This window comes from Dermochelys coriacea, chromosome 4, assembly GCF_009764565.3.
Source record: "Dermochelys coriacea isolate rDerCor1 chromosome 4, rDerCor1.pri.v4, whole genome shotgun sequence".
Lineage (NCBI taxonomy): Eukaryota > Metazoa > Chordata > Testudines > Dermochelyidae > Dermochelys > Dermochelys coriacea.
The window spans coordinates 138,338,744-138,353,004 of record NC_050071.1 but is presented as its reverse complement, the minus strand read 5'-3'; the positions used below and the strand labels follow the sequence as shown (position 1 = coordinate 138,353,004).

The window sequence follows — 14,261 nt, the reverse complement described above, 5'->3', positions numbered from 1 at the left end:
GCAGGAGAAAAAAACTTTTGTAGTGATAATCAAGATGGCCCATTTAGATAGTTGACAAGAAAGTGTGAGTATACTTAACACGGGGAAATAGATTACATATGTGTAATGACCCAGCCACTCCCAGTTTCTGTTCAAACCTAAGTTAATGGTATCTAGTTTGCATATTAAGTCAGCTACTGCCTCAACTCACCCTTCGCTCCAGTAGTAGATGGTCATGCTTTTAAATCCAGAGGTTTTGGGTTCAAGTTCTACAGCAAGTCAGCCTGGGCAATGATTGCACCAGAACGTTTGAGTGAAGGCTAATTTGCACTGAGCAGCAGCAGGTCTCTAGCCCCACTGCAAAGGAGTCAGAAGCACACAGGATGAAAAGGGGGCATAGAATGGAAGTGTCTGAGGTGTGATTCTCATCATGATCATGTGGCATCCCTCTTAAGCCTAGCTTCTGGGCTGGAACAAGTTGATGTCTGCACCGCAGTGCTCTCATTAATGCAGGGTGAGCGTCCCCAGCACTCCCCATCTTCTTCACTGCTGACACATTGCATTAATCACTGACCCTGGGCATGGCTGGGTCCAGAGGGGGCGAGAAGGCAAACTTGAATACACTTGCGCTCTCTTTCATTTCATGTATACAATGTTTTGTGCCTTAACCATGAAATGTCCCCACCCTTTATTAGCAGGGCCACCTCAAGTGTGTCTACACTGCAATTGAAAACCCGTGGCTGGCCTATCCCAGCTGGCTCGGGCTCAGGCTCTGGCTAAGGGGCAGTTTATTTGCAGTAGATGTTCAGGCTCAGGCTGGAGCCTGGGCTCTAGGACCCTGTATGGTGGGAGGGTCCCAGACCTTGGGCGCAACCTGAGCCCGCATGGCTATACTGCAATTGAACAACCTCTTAGCCCAAGTCAGCTGGCACGGGCCAGCTGCAGGTTTTTAATTGCACCCTCAGTCCCTCAGCTTTCGGGACAGCCAAAGGGACCAGTATTATGACCAGTCTGGAGGTCTTTTGTGATGTGGGCAGCTGTGCACTGGACTGAGGCTACTAACTTATTTGACACTGGTCACCAACCTGTCATCCCACAGTCACCACTTAAAATCCCTAGCAATGCCGGGGTGAAAGGGCTCCTGTCCCTGGACCAACCCACTGAGCTCTTTCTTACTCAGTCAGCTGAGCACTCAAGCTGGGAAGAAACGAGGCAGTGGTTTGTCAATGTCTCGCTTTGCGATGATCTCATCTGTCGGAGTTTGTTGCAGCAGCAGCAGCTAACCCCTATTCCCCAGCAGGGCTTGGCAAGCACTTCGCTGCTGCTGGGCTCATCAAGCAAAAGAACAAGCCGCGAGTGGAGGAGCTTTGGAGTGTCGTCGGCCAGGTGTATGTCCTCTTACATGCCTCTTGCTGTCATTTTGGCGTGGAGTTGCAGGTCTGTTCAGGGCGCATGTGGTGCTGGCCTTAGCACGGACGGAGCAACACAGAGCTGACTGCATGCCATGAGGGCGACTGCTCACTTACAGACACCTCTGACTTCTACTCCCCCCTGCACTCCCTTCCCTGTTTGCTGAGCGTGTGCTCCAGGGAGCTCTGGGGAGAACCCTGACTCCAGTGCTGTTCAGACAGTTTCTCCTGTGATGCCATTTCAGCCAAGGTCAAAAGCAGAGTGACTAGCTGGGAAAAAAAAGGGCCTAATCCTTAGTGCTATCGGTGTGAAAGTGAATGGACAAAAGGCAATGAACTGCTACATATACTCCCTGCACCAATATCTAGCTCAGGCGGGGGAAACTCCCATTGACTTCAGTGGAAGCAGGGTTAGGCCAGTGCTGAGAAGCTTGCATGTAAAAATCCCACCCTGGAATGGAGAAGCCCTGTGACAGTAGATCACAGGGTCTCTCTCCCTGCTGGTGCAGGTCTGTTCCCTAGTGTATGTTGCATCGCGCTATCCTGTCTCAAAAGAGCGGAGGTTCCATGTGCCTTCAGAAGCTGATCCACAGTCAAGTACACCTCGCTGCTTGGATGCTTTTTTGATTCGTTTGTTTTTGTTGCTCTTCAGTCTAAATTTTCCATAGCTCAGTTTCATCCCATTACACCAAATACCAACTTCTGTTTCCCTAAATAACTGCTTGCTCATTGGAGTTTACACCCTTCAAACATATGTGCGCATTGCAGCTGTTATACTGCCCCCAACCCTTGTACCAGTGTTTTCCTGTGGGGTTTCTGCTGACTCCTTGAAGCCAGCGACTTCTTACCTTGTCCAGATATTAAAGAAATAGAATTGGCTGCCTAAAGAGAGAGGACTTAGGGTGTGGGCTGAGCAGTCCTGAGGGAGGAACCATAGGAACAGCCAAGCCTGGGTAGAAGGTTTGAGCAGAAGTTTGTTTTATCATTGTTAATTTTTTGTTGTTAAATACAAACCCAAGGAAGGGGGTGAGCTTTGAGTCTTCCCAAAGTGCGGACACTGAGCAGGTTGGAAATTACATCTGCTCACACCCCTCCTTAGTGCTGTTATGGAAAAAATTCCATTGGATTTAGTGGCGATTAAACCAATAGGGTTCTGGAAACATAACTCTGAAATCCCTAGTGTTCTATCCCTACTATAGACTCATATAGGCTTTTTTAAACACTAATAATGAGGGTATCCTTCTCTATTCACTTCTGTAGGGTTTGTCCATAAGAAATGGTCTCTTAGCCAGGCAGCCCACAATAAACTTAATCTTTCCTGCTCGACCAGACCCTCCAGCCCAGTACTCATTTTGATGGCTGTTATTTTCTGCATATCACCTTCTCGTCATTGCCTTTCTGTTACAAAAGTGCCAGGGACTGGACTGGTTGATCCGAGTGCTAATTTATTTTACTCCATTAAAAAGTGACTCTGTATAATTTGATTTGTAACAGTGATGGGCTGGAAGGCTCAGTGGTGGCATAGTCCTAGCAAGGGGCACCCCCACAGATTGAGGTTTGGGGTGAACTCCCTGCTTCTGCTAGAGTCATGCCTTCTCTGAATACCTCTATGCCTTCCCTGCCAGAAATGACTTGTCCCTGGGGGCTCAGAGCAAGTGTTTTGCCTTTCCAGTGAACTAGATCAGCGGTTCTCAACCAGGGGTCCGCAGCCCCCTGGGGGTCTGCAAGCCCTTTCAGGGCGCTGCGGAGCCCCACAGCTGGCCCTGAGCCCCGGCGCTGAAGCCGGGAGCGGTGCAGGGCTAAAGCCGGCAGCCCCACCCCCACGCCCCAGCCAGGAGCTGTGTGGGGCTAAAGCCGGTGGCCCCCCCCACCCTAGCCAGGAGTGGTGCGGGGCTAAAGCCGGCAGCCCCCCCACACCCCAGCCGGGAGCGGCACAAGGCTGATACCAGCACCCCTTCAAGCCCCCAAAGCCAGGAGTGGTGTGGGGCTGAAGTTGGCAAACCTCCCCCCAAAGCCAGAGCAGCACTGGTAGCCCCCCACCCATACACAGCTCCTAGCTACCCCCTGCCTGCACCCTGAGCTACTCCTCTGCCTGCACACAACCCCTCGCTACTCTCTGCCTGCACCCTGAGCGGTTTTCAGACTTTTTGAACTGAGTCCCCCCTTTGAGTTATATTTTTTTTGGTTGCGACCCCCACAACCCAGACATGCTCAGTGGCCTCCTGAGTGAGTCAGGGGTGGAGGTGGCATTCCCTCCCTGCATCCCGCTGGGCGGATCTGGCTTGAGCCCTGCCAGCTCTTGCCCCTCCCCACCCCCCATAGAAGTAAAACTATACCTATGCCAAGGGTCCCCCGGCCCCGAGTTCCCAGCTCCCGCTCCCACTGGGCCCTGGCATTTTTATAGCATGTTGAAGGGGGTCTCAGCAAGAAAAAGGTTGAGAACCCCTAGACTAGCTTGTATCATTATCTGATATGTTAAAATAATGATTTCCCTGGGAGGGTTCCCTGGGGATCCTCAGTCTTGGGTGCATTTCAAGTGGCACAAGATGAACCCCTGGCCTAAACTGTTGATAGAGCTGGGATATTCTTCTAGAATGAAGCACTAACATTTCCGGCAAGTGGCACTTCATAGAAGCATCTCTGACAAGTCTTGCTTTCTTGATTAATGAACATTTTCTTCAGTCCTTCGCCCTTCTTCTCTGCAGCACAAGTGCTCCTGGCAGACCAGGAGTACTAGGGGCTACATTTTAGTCGTAGCCTTTGGTAACATGAAAACAGCCATACTGGGGTCAGACCAAAGGTCCATCTAGCCCAATATCCTGTCTTCTGACAGTGCCCGGTGCCTCAGAGGGAATTAACAGAACAGGTAATCGTCAAGTGATCCATGCCCTGTGGCCCATTCCCAGCTTCTGGCAAACAGAGGCTAGGGATACCATCCCTGCCCATCCTGGTTGATAGCCGTTGATGGACCCAACCTCCATGACTTATCTAGTTCTTTTTTGAACCCTGTTATAGTCTTGGCCTTCACAACATCCTCTGGCAAGAAGTTCTACAGGTTGACTGTGCATTGGGTGAAAAGTGACAGCACCTCACTGCCTTGCAGTCGCATTGAGCGGTGGGAGTTCTACCGCTAACCTGTGTCACCTCCCCGTCCAGGGTTTTTTGTTTGAAATATATTCTGCCTGTTGTAATGTCAGACTGGATTTATGTATAGGAGCTGGGGATCTTTTATTTGCTCAAAGCTATCAGGGTGAGATTATTTACAGGAAAGACCTGAAACTTTTCCTAACAGGACACAATGAGAGACAGGCCTGAACCAGAACCCCAGTTTGGAATCCCTGCATGCCTTCGTACCCTTACTCGCAAGAGCACAGGGTTAAAATATGGGCAGGGTGTGGGTGAAGACAGGGATTTGAGCATCAAGCTTTTCACTAAGCCCTTGCCTCATGACTTGACAGCCACCTGGCACTAATCTCATTAATATGTGATATGGGTCCCCTGCCCAGCTCATCAGTTTTTCTCCTGTGCTTAGGTGCACAATTCTGCTCACCTGCCCTAGGCAGGATCAAGCCCAAGGTGGTTTAACTTGCAGGGCTGCAGTTTGATCAGGTCACCTTTTCAGAGCAAAGCCCAGGGAGGGTGGTGGCGACGCAAAGGGCAAAGTCTCTAGAAATGCAGTTGCATAAAAGAAAAGTCAAAAGTCATGGACCTTATTGTAACCTTTTATTTTTTCATTCCATTTTTAGTGCAAATATCCAGAGCCATGAGTATGCTGTGATAACAGGGGACACTTGGGAGCATAGGAGTTGCTGTATCGGAGCCGACCTTTAGACCTAAGCTGGCTCACCAAAGTAAATAAAACCGATTGTCGTATTTTGCTTGGGGGAGAGCTAACCTCGCAATGACACCCTGGGCGAATGAAACCTCCCACTGAGACCCCCAGCATGGTCTGACCCTTTGTGTCACCGAGCTGCTATGAACAGATCAGACGCACATGTCACTTTCCATTAAGGATCTCCAGGGAGGGTCGGCATCATTATCTCCACTGTACAGGGTGGGAACCTCTCCAGGATGTCCTGAGGTTTGATTGCTGCACTCCCTACAGCCGGTCCACATCCACCCATGGTCAATCCGAGGTTTTAGCCTGGGAAACCTATAATTGAAGACCCATGCAACAAAAGATCAGCCTTGCCTCTCTCTCAGGTGTTGCAAGGTTTAATTGCAGGCTGGGCCAGATTCTCAGCTGGTGTAAATCAGCTTAACTCTATTGAAGTCAGGTGCGACTGATTTGCATTAGATGAAGATCTGACCCAATATTGTTAATTGAGATCCTTGAATAAAAGATACTACGGCAGCGTGAAGTATAATTAAGCTCTTCAGGACTGGGACCTTGTCGTCTTACTGTCTGTAAAGGACCTAATACACCTCTCGTGGAACAGACATTGAAGTGCTTGCTCAGTGCATACTCATGCAAAAGTCTCCTTGAGGTCAGTGGGAATTTACCTGAGTGAAGAAACGAGGCAGGTCCTTGAGATTTGACCCATTTCTATTTTGATTAGTGTCTCCTTCTTATTTCTACCACCTCCATTTCCCATAATTTTGATTGGAAGAAGCATCTTCTCTTGTTTGCCAATGACCAGTCGGGTGCGCATTGTAGCTTTCAAAACTCTTGGCCGTGCTTTTGACAGGCCCCGCCATGCTCAGACTGAAATCAGGAGCCTGATTCTCCACTGCCTTGCCACTCCATGTCACCATTTACACCTGCGGAAGTGAAACATGACTTCTAAAGTGCACAGAATGAAGAAATCAGGCTTGGTAGCACATTACACCCCCTTCGTACAACCATGAATGACTACAGTGAGTGTAAGATAGTGGAGAATTGGTGGCTTTTCAGTGGAAATGGGATCAGTGTCTATGTCTGAATAACAGCATATAGAATCATAGAATATCAGGGTTGAAGAGACCTCAAGAGGTCATCTAGTCCAACCCCCTGCTCAAAGCAGGACCAACACCAACTAAATCATCCCAGCCAGGGCTTTATCAAGTTGGACCTTAAAAACCTCTAAGGATGGAGCTTTTAGAACTCTATACTTATAGAACTAAGGATACCTGTAAGGATATAGTTCTATAAGGTCTGGCCCACTATTCATTGAAGCCAATGAGACTCTTTCCATTGACTTTAATGACTAATTGGATCAGGCCCAGATTATTGTCACACGGCTCTTCCTTGTGATTTTTCTTCTTCCCTTGCATTCAGAATATTGGCCTTCACTTCTAATAAACAACTGCCCATAGCTAGTATTGTATCAGATTCTCCAGTAATAACCAGTAGGGTGATCAAAATAAAGGAATTTCAGTTTTTTTAATAGAAATGATTTCATACTGATGAGGTGCTGGATTAAATTAAACATTATTGAATTAACTAGTGATTGAAATGAATAGAAAACCTGGTGTTGTCATCAAGTATAACATTGTCATCCTCCCAGAAACCCTATTCAGACAAAATCTAGAGTGACCTGTTCTAGGGCTTTGTATTTTATGGGTTGGCCATGTCTTCAGGATCTGGTTGAGTATGGGTTGTGATGTCCTGGGGGTGCACATCTAGATGCCTGACGAGGACCATAACCAGAGATTGAGGATAAAAAGTACATCCTAATCTTTACACCGAAACGCGCGCGCACACACACACACCGTGCATGGTGTGGCAGAACTTTAGGAGCTTAGTTAGCATAGTTTGGGTGCTCGTGTAGTGCAGACATGATCAATAAAGGTCATAAGCCTAAAGTTTCAAATGACTAGTGATTTTGGGTACTCAATTTGAGACGCTTTTAAAGAGGGCCTGATTTCCATAAAGTGCTGACCAACTGCCCTCTGAAAACCCAGCCCATTAATATCCCTCATGATGAGGACCCAAAAAATGAGGGATCCAAAATCATTAGTTGTTTTTGAAAACACAGGCCATAGTTTATCACTCCAGAGGCTCAAAGTCTTGATTTAAAGAACTCTCCCCGGCGACCTGGGATGCAGCCATGAGGTCACCTCTTTGGCCAATCACTCAGTATGAAGATGTTCCAAGTCAGATGCCTGCATTGAAGAGAGGATGGAGATGGACTCCTGGGGTTGGAGGTTCAGGACTGGTGCATCCACACCTAAAACACTCTGGCTACATTTGATGCTGGTACATATGAGGGAATTCAGAGGAAAGCCACACAAATGTTTACCAGGCTGGAGAAACCGACATAGGAGGAAAGAGAAAAAGAATTAAATACCCATAGTTTGGCTTCAGCAATAACAAGGAGGAACAAGATAAGCATCTGCAAGCGAATGAAGGGTAAACAGCCAAAGGGAAAAGGGCTTGTTTAGGGTGATCAAAGGGAGAACGTTTAGGGATAAAGAGAGTAAAAATTTGTAAAGGAAAATTTTAGTATGACTGTCGTGGGGGGAAAGCTTTTTATTCCACAGCCTTCTACAGCTCACGTTTAGTCTCTCCAGGGAGGTGGTGGAAGTTCCATTGCTTAGGACATTTCAAACCGTACTGGAAAATGTACTGGAGGGAACAATTCCACCCAAGCCCTGTGATGGACTAGGTGGGACCTCCATGGAGGAATGTTCCATCTCCAGTGACTGTTATTTTGACCTGAGAGATATTGCAACAGTGACTCAGTAGCTGGGTCACCTTAAACCTATCAGCCCCCAGTAGACTGCTGTTGGGCAGCGCTGCAACACATACCTGCTACAGCACACGTCCTGCTCCTCCAGCTCCGGTGAGCACAGCCTCAAGATCCCCAGATGGAGAGGAACCAGAGCAGTTCTGCTGCATGGGGACAGACAGGATTTGGGGAGCCTATGCAGCAGGGCTTCCTGCATGCTCTTGCCCATAGAGGCACACAGAACTGGGCAAGGGCAGATTAGGGGAGGAGCAGAGTCAGTGGATCTGCTGCTAGCAGAATCCACCAGCCATTGCTTCCCACAGGAGAAGCAGGGTCTCAACCACCATGGGAGTTAACACAGTCACAGGAGCAGGTGCAGACCAGCAGCTGTCCTGCTCCGCAGGCTGGGAGGGGAGTATTCCTGCCCCAGCGCATACAGCCCAAGTGCTCAGAGACACATTTGCTCCTCTGTGTTCAATGCTCAGCAAAGGGGAGATAGTAAATAAAGGCGATCCAGTAACTCTCTCCTTTTCCTCTCTTTCAGTGCCACTGACTCATGCCTCAACTTCACCTCTGAGTTGCCATGGCCAAGTTAGAGACCGTGTCTGCTTTTAGTGACTCAAGCTACCAGAGCCAGGACACCTTCCACTCGTTTGCCTCCAGGTCCTCTGAATCTTCCTCCCAAAACACTATGGGAAGCGTGGGCAGCGGAGTCGCCAATGAGCAAGAGTTTGCGATGAAGAGCGTGGGAACCAGGACTCAGAGCAGCAGCAGGCAGGCTGATGGCTCACGGAATGGCTATTCCACGCGGGAGATCTCTAACCGTTATTCTGGGGAGGAGAAGACCTACAAGTCAGAGAAGATCTCCAACTCCCTCTACATCAATGGGGACCTGCGCAAGAGTGAGAAGATGAAGACAGACATTTGTGGGAACGTTACCACCAACAACGAGAAAAACCTGCCACCTCCTCCCCAATATAGAGAACCCAGTAACCCACCAAAGATATTGCCGGTCTCTGGCAAATTGGACCAGGTAAGATTCCGTTACACCTTGGTGCCCTGTGACGCTTGCAGGGCGTAAGTCCAGTGATGCAAATCCAGACAGTGAAGCAGAGAGAACAGGACAGGTCTTGGTCTGTAATTCTCAGTGGTCTCAGGAGGCTGAGCAGAGTAAAACTCTACCTTCTGGGAACTCGTGGGATTGGTAATGAGTCTTTCACTGCTAGGCTACCCAAGTCAGAGTTAGGTTCAGATTTTTAAAGGTATTTAGGCGTTCTTAGCATTGCAATGTCTCTGTGAGTTAGGAGCTGAAATATTTTCAAAAGGGATTTAGGCACTTAGGAGCCTGTGCAGGTGTCACAGATGTATACCTCCATGTAAAAAGAGTTGGCTAGTGGCAACAGAGAAGCTAGACTCTTATGGGTCAGGCCTGACTGTGAAACCCCACACAAGTCCCTTCACCTTGCTGTGCTGAACTGATACTTGAAGTATTTTGAGATGCTCCAGTGAAAGGCTCTGTGTGGGTCCAATCCAAAGCTTATTGAGGACAGTTGAAAGACTCCCATTAATTTCAGGTTTCAGAGTAGCAGCCGTGTTAGTCTGTATTCGCAAAAAGAAAAGGAGGACTTGTGGCACCTTAGAGACTAACAAATTTATTTGAGCATAAGCTTTCGTGAGCTACAGCTCACTTCATCGGATGCATTCAGTGGAAAATACATTGGGGAGATTTATATACATAAAGAACATGAAACAATGGGTGTTACCATACACACTGTACCGAGAGTGATCACTTAAGGTGAACTATTACCAGCAGGAGAGCAGGGGGGGAAAAACTTTTTGTAGTGATAATCAAGGTGGGCCATTTTCAGCAGTTGACAAGAACGTCTGAGGAATGGTGGGGGGTGGGCAATAAACAAGGGGAAATAGTTTTACTTTGTGTAATGACCCATCCACTCCCAGTCTCACTGCTATGGGTACCCGCATGGTCACACAGTATGCCAACATTTTTATGGCTGACTTAGAACAGCGTTTCCTCAGCTCTTGTCCCCTAATGCCCCTACTCTACTTGCGCTACACTGATGACATCTTCATCATCTGGACCCATGGAAAAGAAGCCCTTGAGGAATTTCACCATGATTTCAACAATTTCCATCCCACCATCAACCTCACCTGGAGCAGTCCACACAAGAGATCCACTTCTTGGACACTATGGTGCTAATAAGTGATGGTCACATAAACACCACCCTATACTGGAAACCTGACCGCTATTCCTACCTACATTCCTCCAGCTTTCATCCAGACCACACCACACGATCCATTGTCTACAATGAAGCTCTACGATACAATCGCATTTGCTCCAACCCCTCAGACAGAGACAAACACCTACAAAATCTCTATCAAGCATTCTTACAACTACAATACCCAGCTGCTGAAGTGAAGAAACAGATTGACAGAGCCAGAAGAGTACCCAGAAGTCACCTACTACAGGACAGGCCCAACAAAGAAAATAACAGAACGCCACTAGCCATCACCTTCAGTCCCCAACTAAAACCTCTCCAACGCATCATCAAGGATCTACAACCTATCCTGAAGGACGACCCATCACTCTCACAGATCTTGGGAGACAGGCCAGTCCTTGCTTACAGACAGTCCCCCAACCTGAAGCAAATACTCACCAGCAACCACACACCACACAACAGAACCACTAACCCAGGAACCTATCCTTGCAACAAAGCCCGTTGCCAACTGTGTCCACATATCTGTTCAGGGGACACCATCATAGGGCCTAATCACATCAGCCACGCTATCAGAGGCTCGTTCACCTGCACATCTACCAATGTGATATATGCCATCATGTGCCAGCAATGCCCCTCTGCCAGGCACATTGGTCAAACTGGACAGTCTCTACATAATAGAATAAATGGACACGAATCAGACGTCAAGAATTATAACATTCAAAAACCAGTTGGAGAACACTTCAATCTTTTTGGTCACTCGATTAAAAGTTGCAATTCTTCAACAAAAAACTTCAAAAACAGACTCCAACAAGAGACTGCTGAATTGGAATTAATTTGCAAACTGGATACAATTAACTTAGGTTTGAATAGAGACTGTGAGTAGATTGGTCATTACACAAAGTAAAACTATTCCCCCCCACTGTTCCTCAGACATTCTTCTCAACTGCTGGAAATGGCCCACCTTGATTATCACTACAAAAGGTTTTTTCCCTCCTGCTTTCCTGCTGGTAATAGCTCACCTTAAGTGATCACTCTCGTTACAGTTTGTATGGTAACACCCATTGTTTCATGTTCTCTATGTATATAAATCTCCCCAATGTATTTTCCACTGAATGCATCCGATGAGGTGAGCTGTAGCTCACGAAAGCTTATGCTCAAATAAATTTGTTAGTCTCTAAGGTGCCACAAGTACTCCTTTTCCATTAATTTCACTTAGCTTTGGATTGGACTTTATCAGAGCAAATAATTGCCATCACTAACGTTTTTTCCATACTAGTCCAAGGGTTTACTTTAGTTTTCAATAAAAGGGGGTATATTCCTTTTAAAAACACACCCTTATTGACTAGAGAAAAGTCTTTTAAAACATAGTCTGATGCAACAAATAACACCATGGAATTTGAAGATAATGCTCAACAAAGAGCTATTTCTATCTGGGCTGTTAAACAACTCCAACCCATGGGAGGATGACACCTTTTTCTCTTACAGAGAAGAAAATGGTGATCACCTGAATAGAGTGTAAAAGGATGAAGATAGGATCTTGGAATAAATCCTGATTCAGTTCAGTCACAGAACGAGAGAGATTGAGAGGGGAGTGGAATGCTTTGAGCTCAGCACTGGCAGGAGTTATTCATGATGTCCATCAAATATGAAATCAAAAAATCTACAGTGTCTTTCAAAGTTGAGCAGTAGAAAACCATGAGGCCTGATTCTTAGCTGGGGTAAGTCAGTGTTGCTCCATTGAGTCTAACGAAGCCTATAGAGTTACACTGATTTACCCCAGTTCTGGATCAGGCCCGTGATCTTTTGTGTATTGTTACAAAGCCTCCTGGCTACGTTTGATATGTGATTCTTTTTTCCTTTGCAGAGCAATGAGCCCTTAGTTAGACCTTCTGCCTTTAAACCAGTAGTTCCTAAAAACTTCCATTCCATGCAGAATCTCTGCCCGCCGCAGAACAATGGAATAACCGAGAACAGAAAGAGCTTGAATCACACCAACAGCAATAGCCCATCTGCAGGCAAAAGCGGACTGGAGAAGACCAGCCTTAATAGGACTACAAACCAAGTGGGAGGTCTTTCTGATTCTGGCCGTAACTCTTTGACGAGCTTGCCCACTTACGGGACAGGCTATAGTCAGCACGTTGGCCCAATGAGTGCTTCAACTAGTCACATAAACCGCATTGGCACAACGTATGTAGATAAGAACACAGTGGGATACAATGGAATATCTACCTCAGATAGTGGACGGTCTTCAAGCAAGAGCACTTCTTCTTTCAATAGACTCAACCATCTGAACGAAACAATGCCTTTCCACTCACCCTCGACAGATGACGTTATCCAGGACCTGGAGGACAGGCTGTGGGAGAAGGAGCAGGAGGTCCTGCAGATGAGAAGAAACCTGGACAAAAGTGAGGCTGCCATCTTCCAAGTGTTTGAGGAGAAGCAAAAAATCTGGGAGCGTGAAATGGAGGACCTCAGGCAAAATTATGCAAACAAACTGCAGCAGGTCTCCAAGAAGGCCCAGAGGGCTCAACAGGCCTTGCAGCTCCAGATCTTCAAACTCCAGCAAGAGAAAAAAAAGCTCCAGGATGATGTGGGGCAACTTCTCCAACAGCGAGAAGAGCTGGAGAAAAAATTTGTAGCTTTCAAGAAAGAACAGGCAGAGTTTCTTCCCAAGATTGAAGAAACCAAGTGGGAGGTAAGGGCCCAGAAAAATAATAGCATTACACTAGTTACACCAGTGTCTGGAGAGTGAAAGCATCAGTCCGTCTTAACACAGATCCCAATCCAGCAAAGCACCGGAACACTAATTTCAGGGGGGCTTCTTACACGCCTAAAGCTAAATACATGATCAAGCGCTTTGCTGGATCAAGGCCCTAGCAGCAAAACATTTAGTTAATTGAGTACAACAAAGAGGACAAACTCAGATAAAATCCTCCGTGTAGAATGGACTGAAGGAAACCTTGCCCAAAGACGTTAGCAATCTGGGCATGAATAAATAATTGCTAAATACCAAAGATTAGTAGACGTATTGTGCTTGTGGCCACAGCAGAACAGTGGGACTCTAGCCTACTGGGTTCTCTTCCCAGCCTGCCTACTCTTAAGTCATAGAACCTCTCTATGCACCTTATTTTCCCCAGTGGGATGATAATACCATGGAGATGTTTTGAGCTAGGGTTCATGAAGCATTTTGGGGTCCTCTGATTTTAGAAGCGCATGAACTGGTGGGAAAAGAAATGAGGGTTCCCATTGTGCCCATATGCCTTTTATCTCTGTCAACGTCTTTTACTTTACTCCCATTGGTGGCGGAGAAGTTGTGAGAATGGCACAACCACCCTCAATAACTGGTGCAAATTATTTTTATCCTTGTTACATTGGGATTTGGAGGCGTCTTCTGATCTGTTCTATGGCATGTAGTAATACAGCCAAGACTTCGTCCACACACCGAGTTGCTCTGGATTAACTAAACTGGATTAACTGTGACTTCTTCTTAAACTGATTTTAGTTAAACCGACGCAACTTTGTACGTGCACTCTCTTTAGTTGGGTTAAATCTGGTTTTTATTGGTTCAGCTGGTAGGTGGCAGCTAAGCTGATGTATGTCAGGTTTAAACTGATGTGTGTCCAGATAGGGTTTGCACCACTGTAAGTAAATCAGTTTTTAAACCGATTTCAACTAAACTGGCGGAACTTCTGTGTTTAAACAAACCCTTGAATTCACAGCTCGTATACTTTGTTTTTTAATTTATGAGAGAGAGAACTGGCAGTGATGCCTGTAGTTAAGGCTTCCTAACCCTTTCCATTATCAGACCCAGTTTTCAGTTGCTGACACGTTTACCAAATTTTAACAGTTCAGGCTGAAATTTTCCATTCCTGGTCTCTGCCTCAGGCTGACTTCATTTTCATAAGTGAGTTTCAGCCATTTCCAAGAACGTTTGCCGAAAGGAAGTAGTTTTCCCAATGTTAACATATTTCCCCTAATTAGGGTTG

The 14,261-nt window shown here is 46.8% G+C and overlaps 1 protein-coding gene across 5 annotated transcripts in view; it reads left to right on the top strand.

Moving 5' to 3' along the window:
• LZTS3 (leucine zipper tumor suppressor family member 3) overlaps positions 1-14,261 on the top strand; it is a 130,215-nt gene that overhangs the window by 105,710 nt on the left and 10,244 nt on the right. For 3 of the 5 annotated variants that reach the window (XM_038400614.2, XM_038400615.2, XM_038400617.2), the window contains exons 2-4: positions 5,135-5,239; positions 8,583-9,071; positions 12,140-12,970. In XM_038400614.2, coding sequence (XP_038256542.1) covers positions 8,622-9,071; positions 12,140-12,970 — 1,281 coding nt within the window. In that variant the 5' untranslated portion in view covers positions 5,135-5,239; positions 8,583-8,621. The remainder of the gene's footprint in view (positions 1-5,134; positions 5,240-8,582; positions 9,072-12,139; positions 12,971-14,261) is intronic. The other 2 variants (XM_038400618.2, XM_043512771.1) reach the window with 1 other exon arrangement.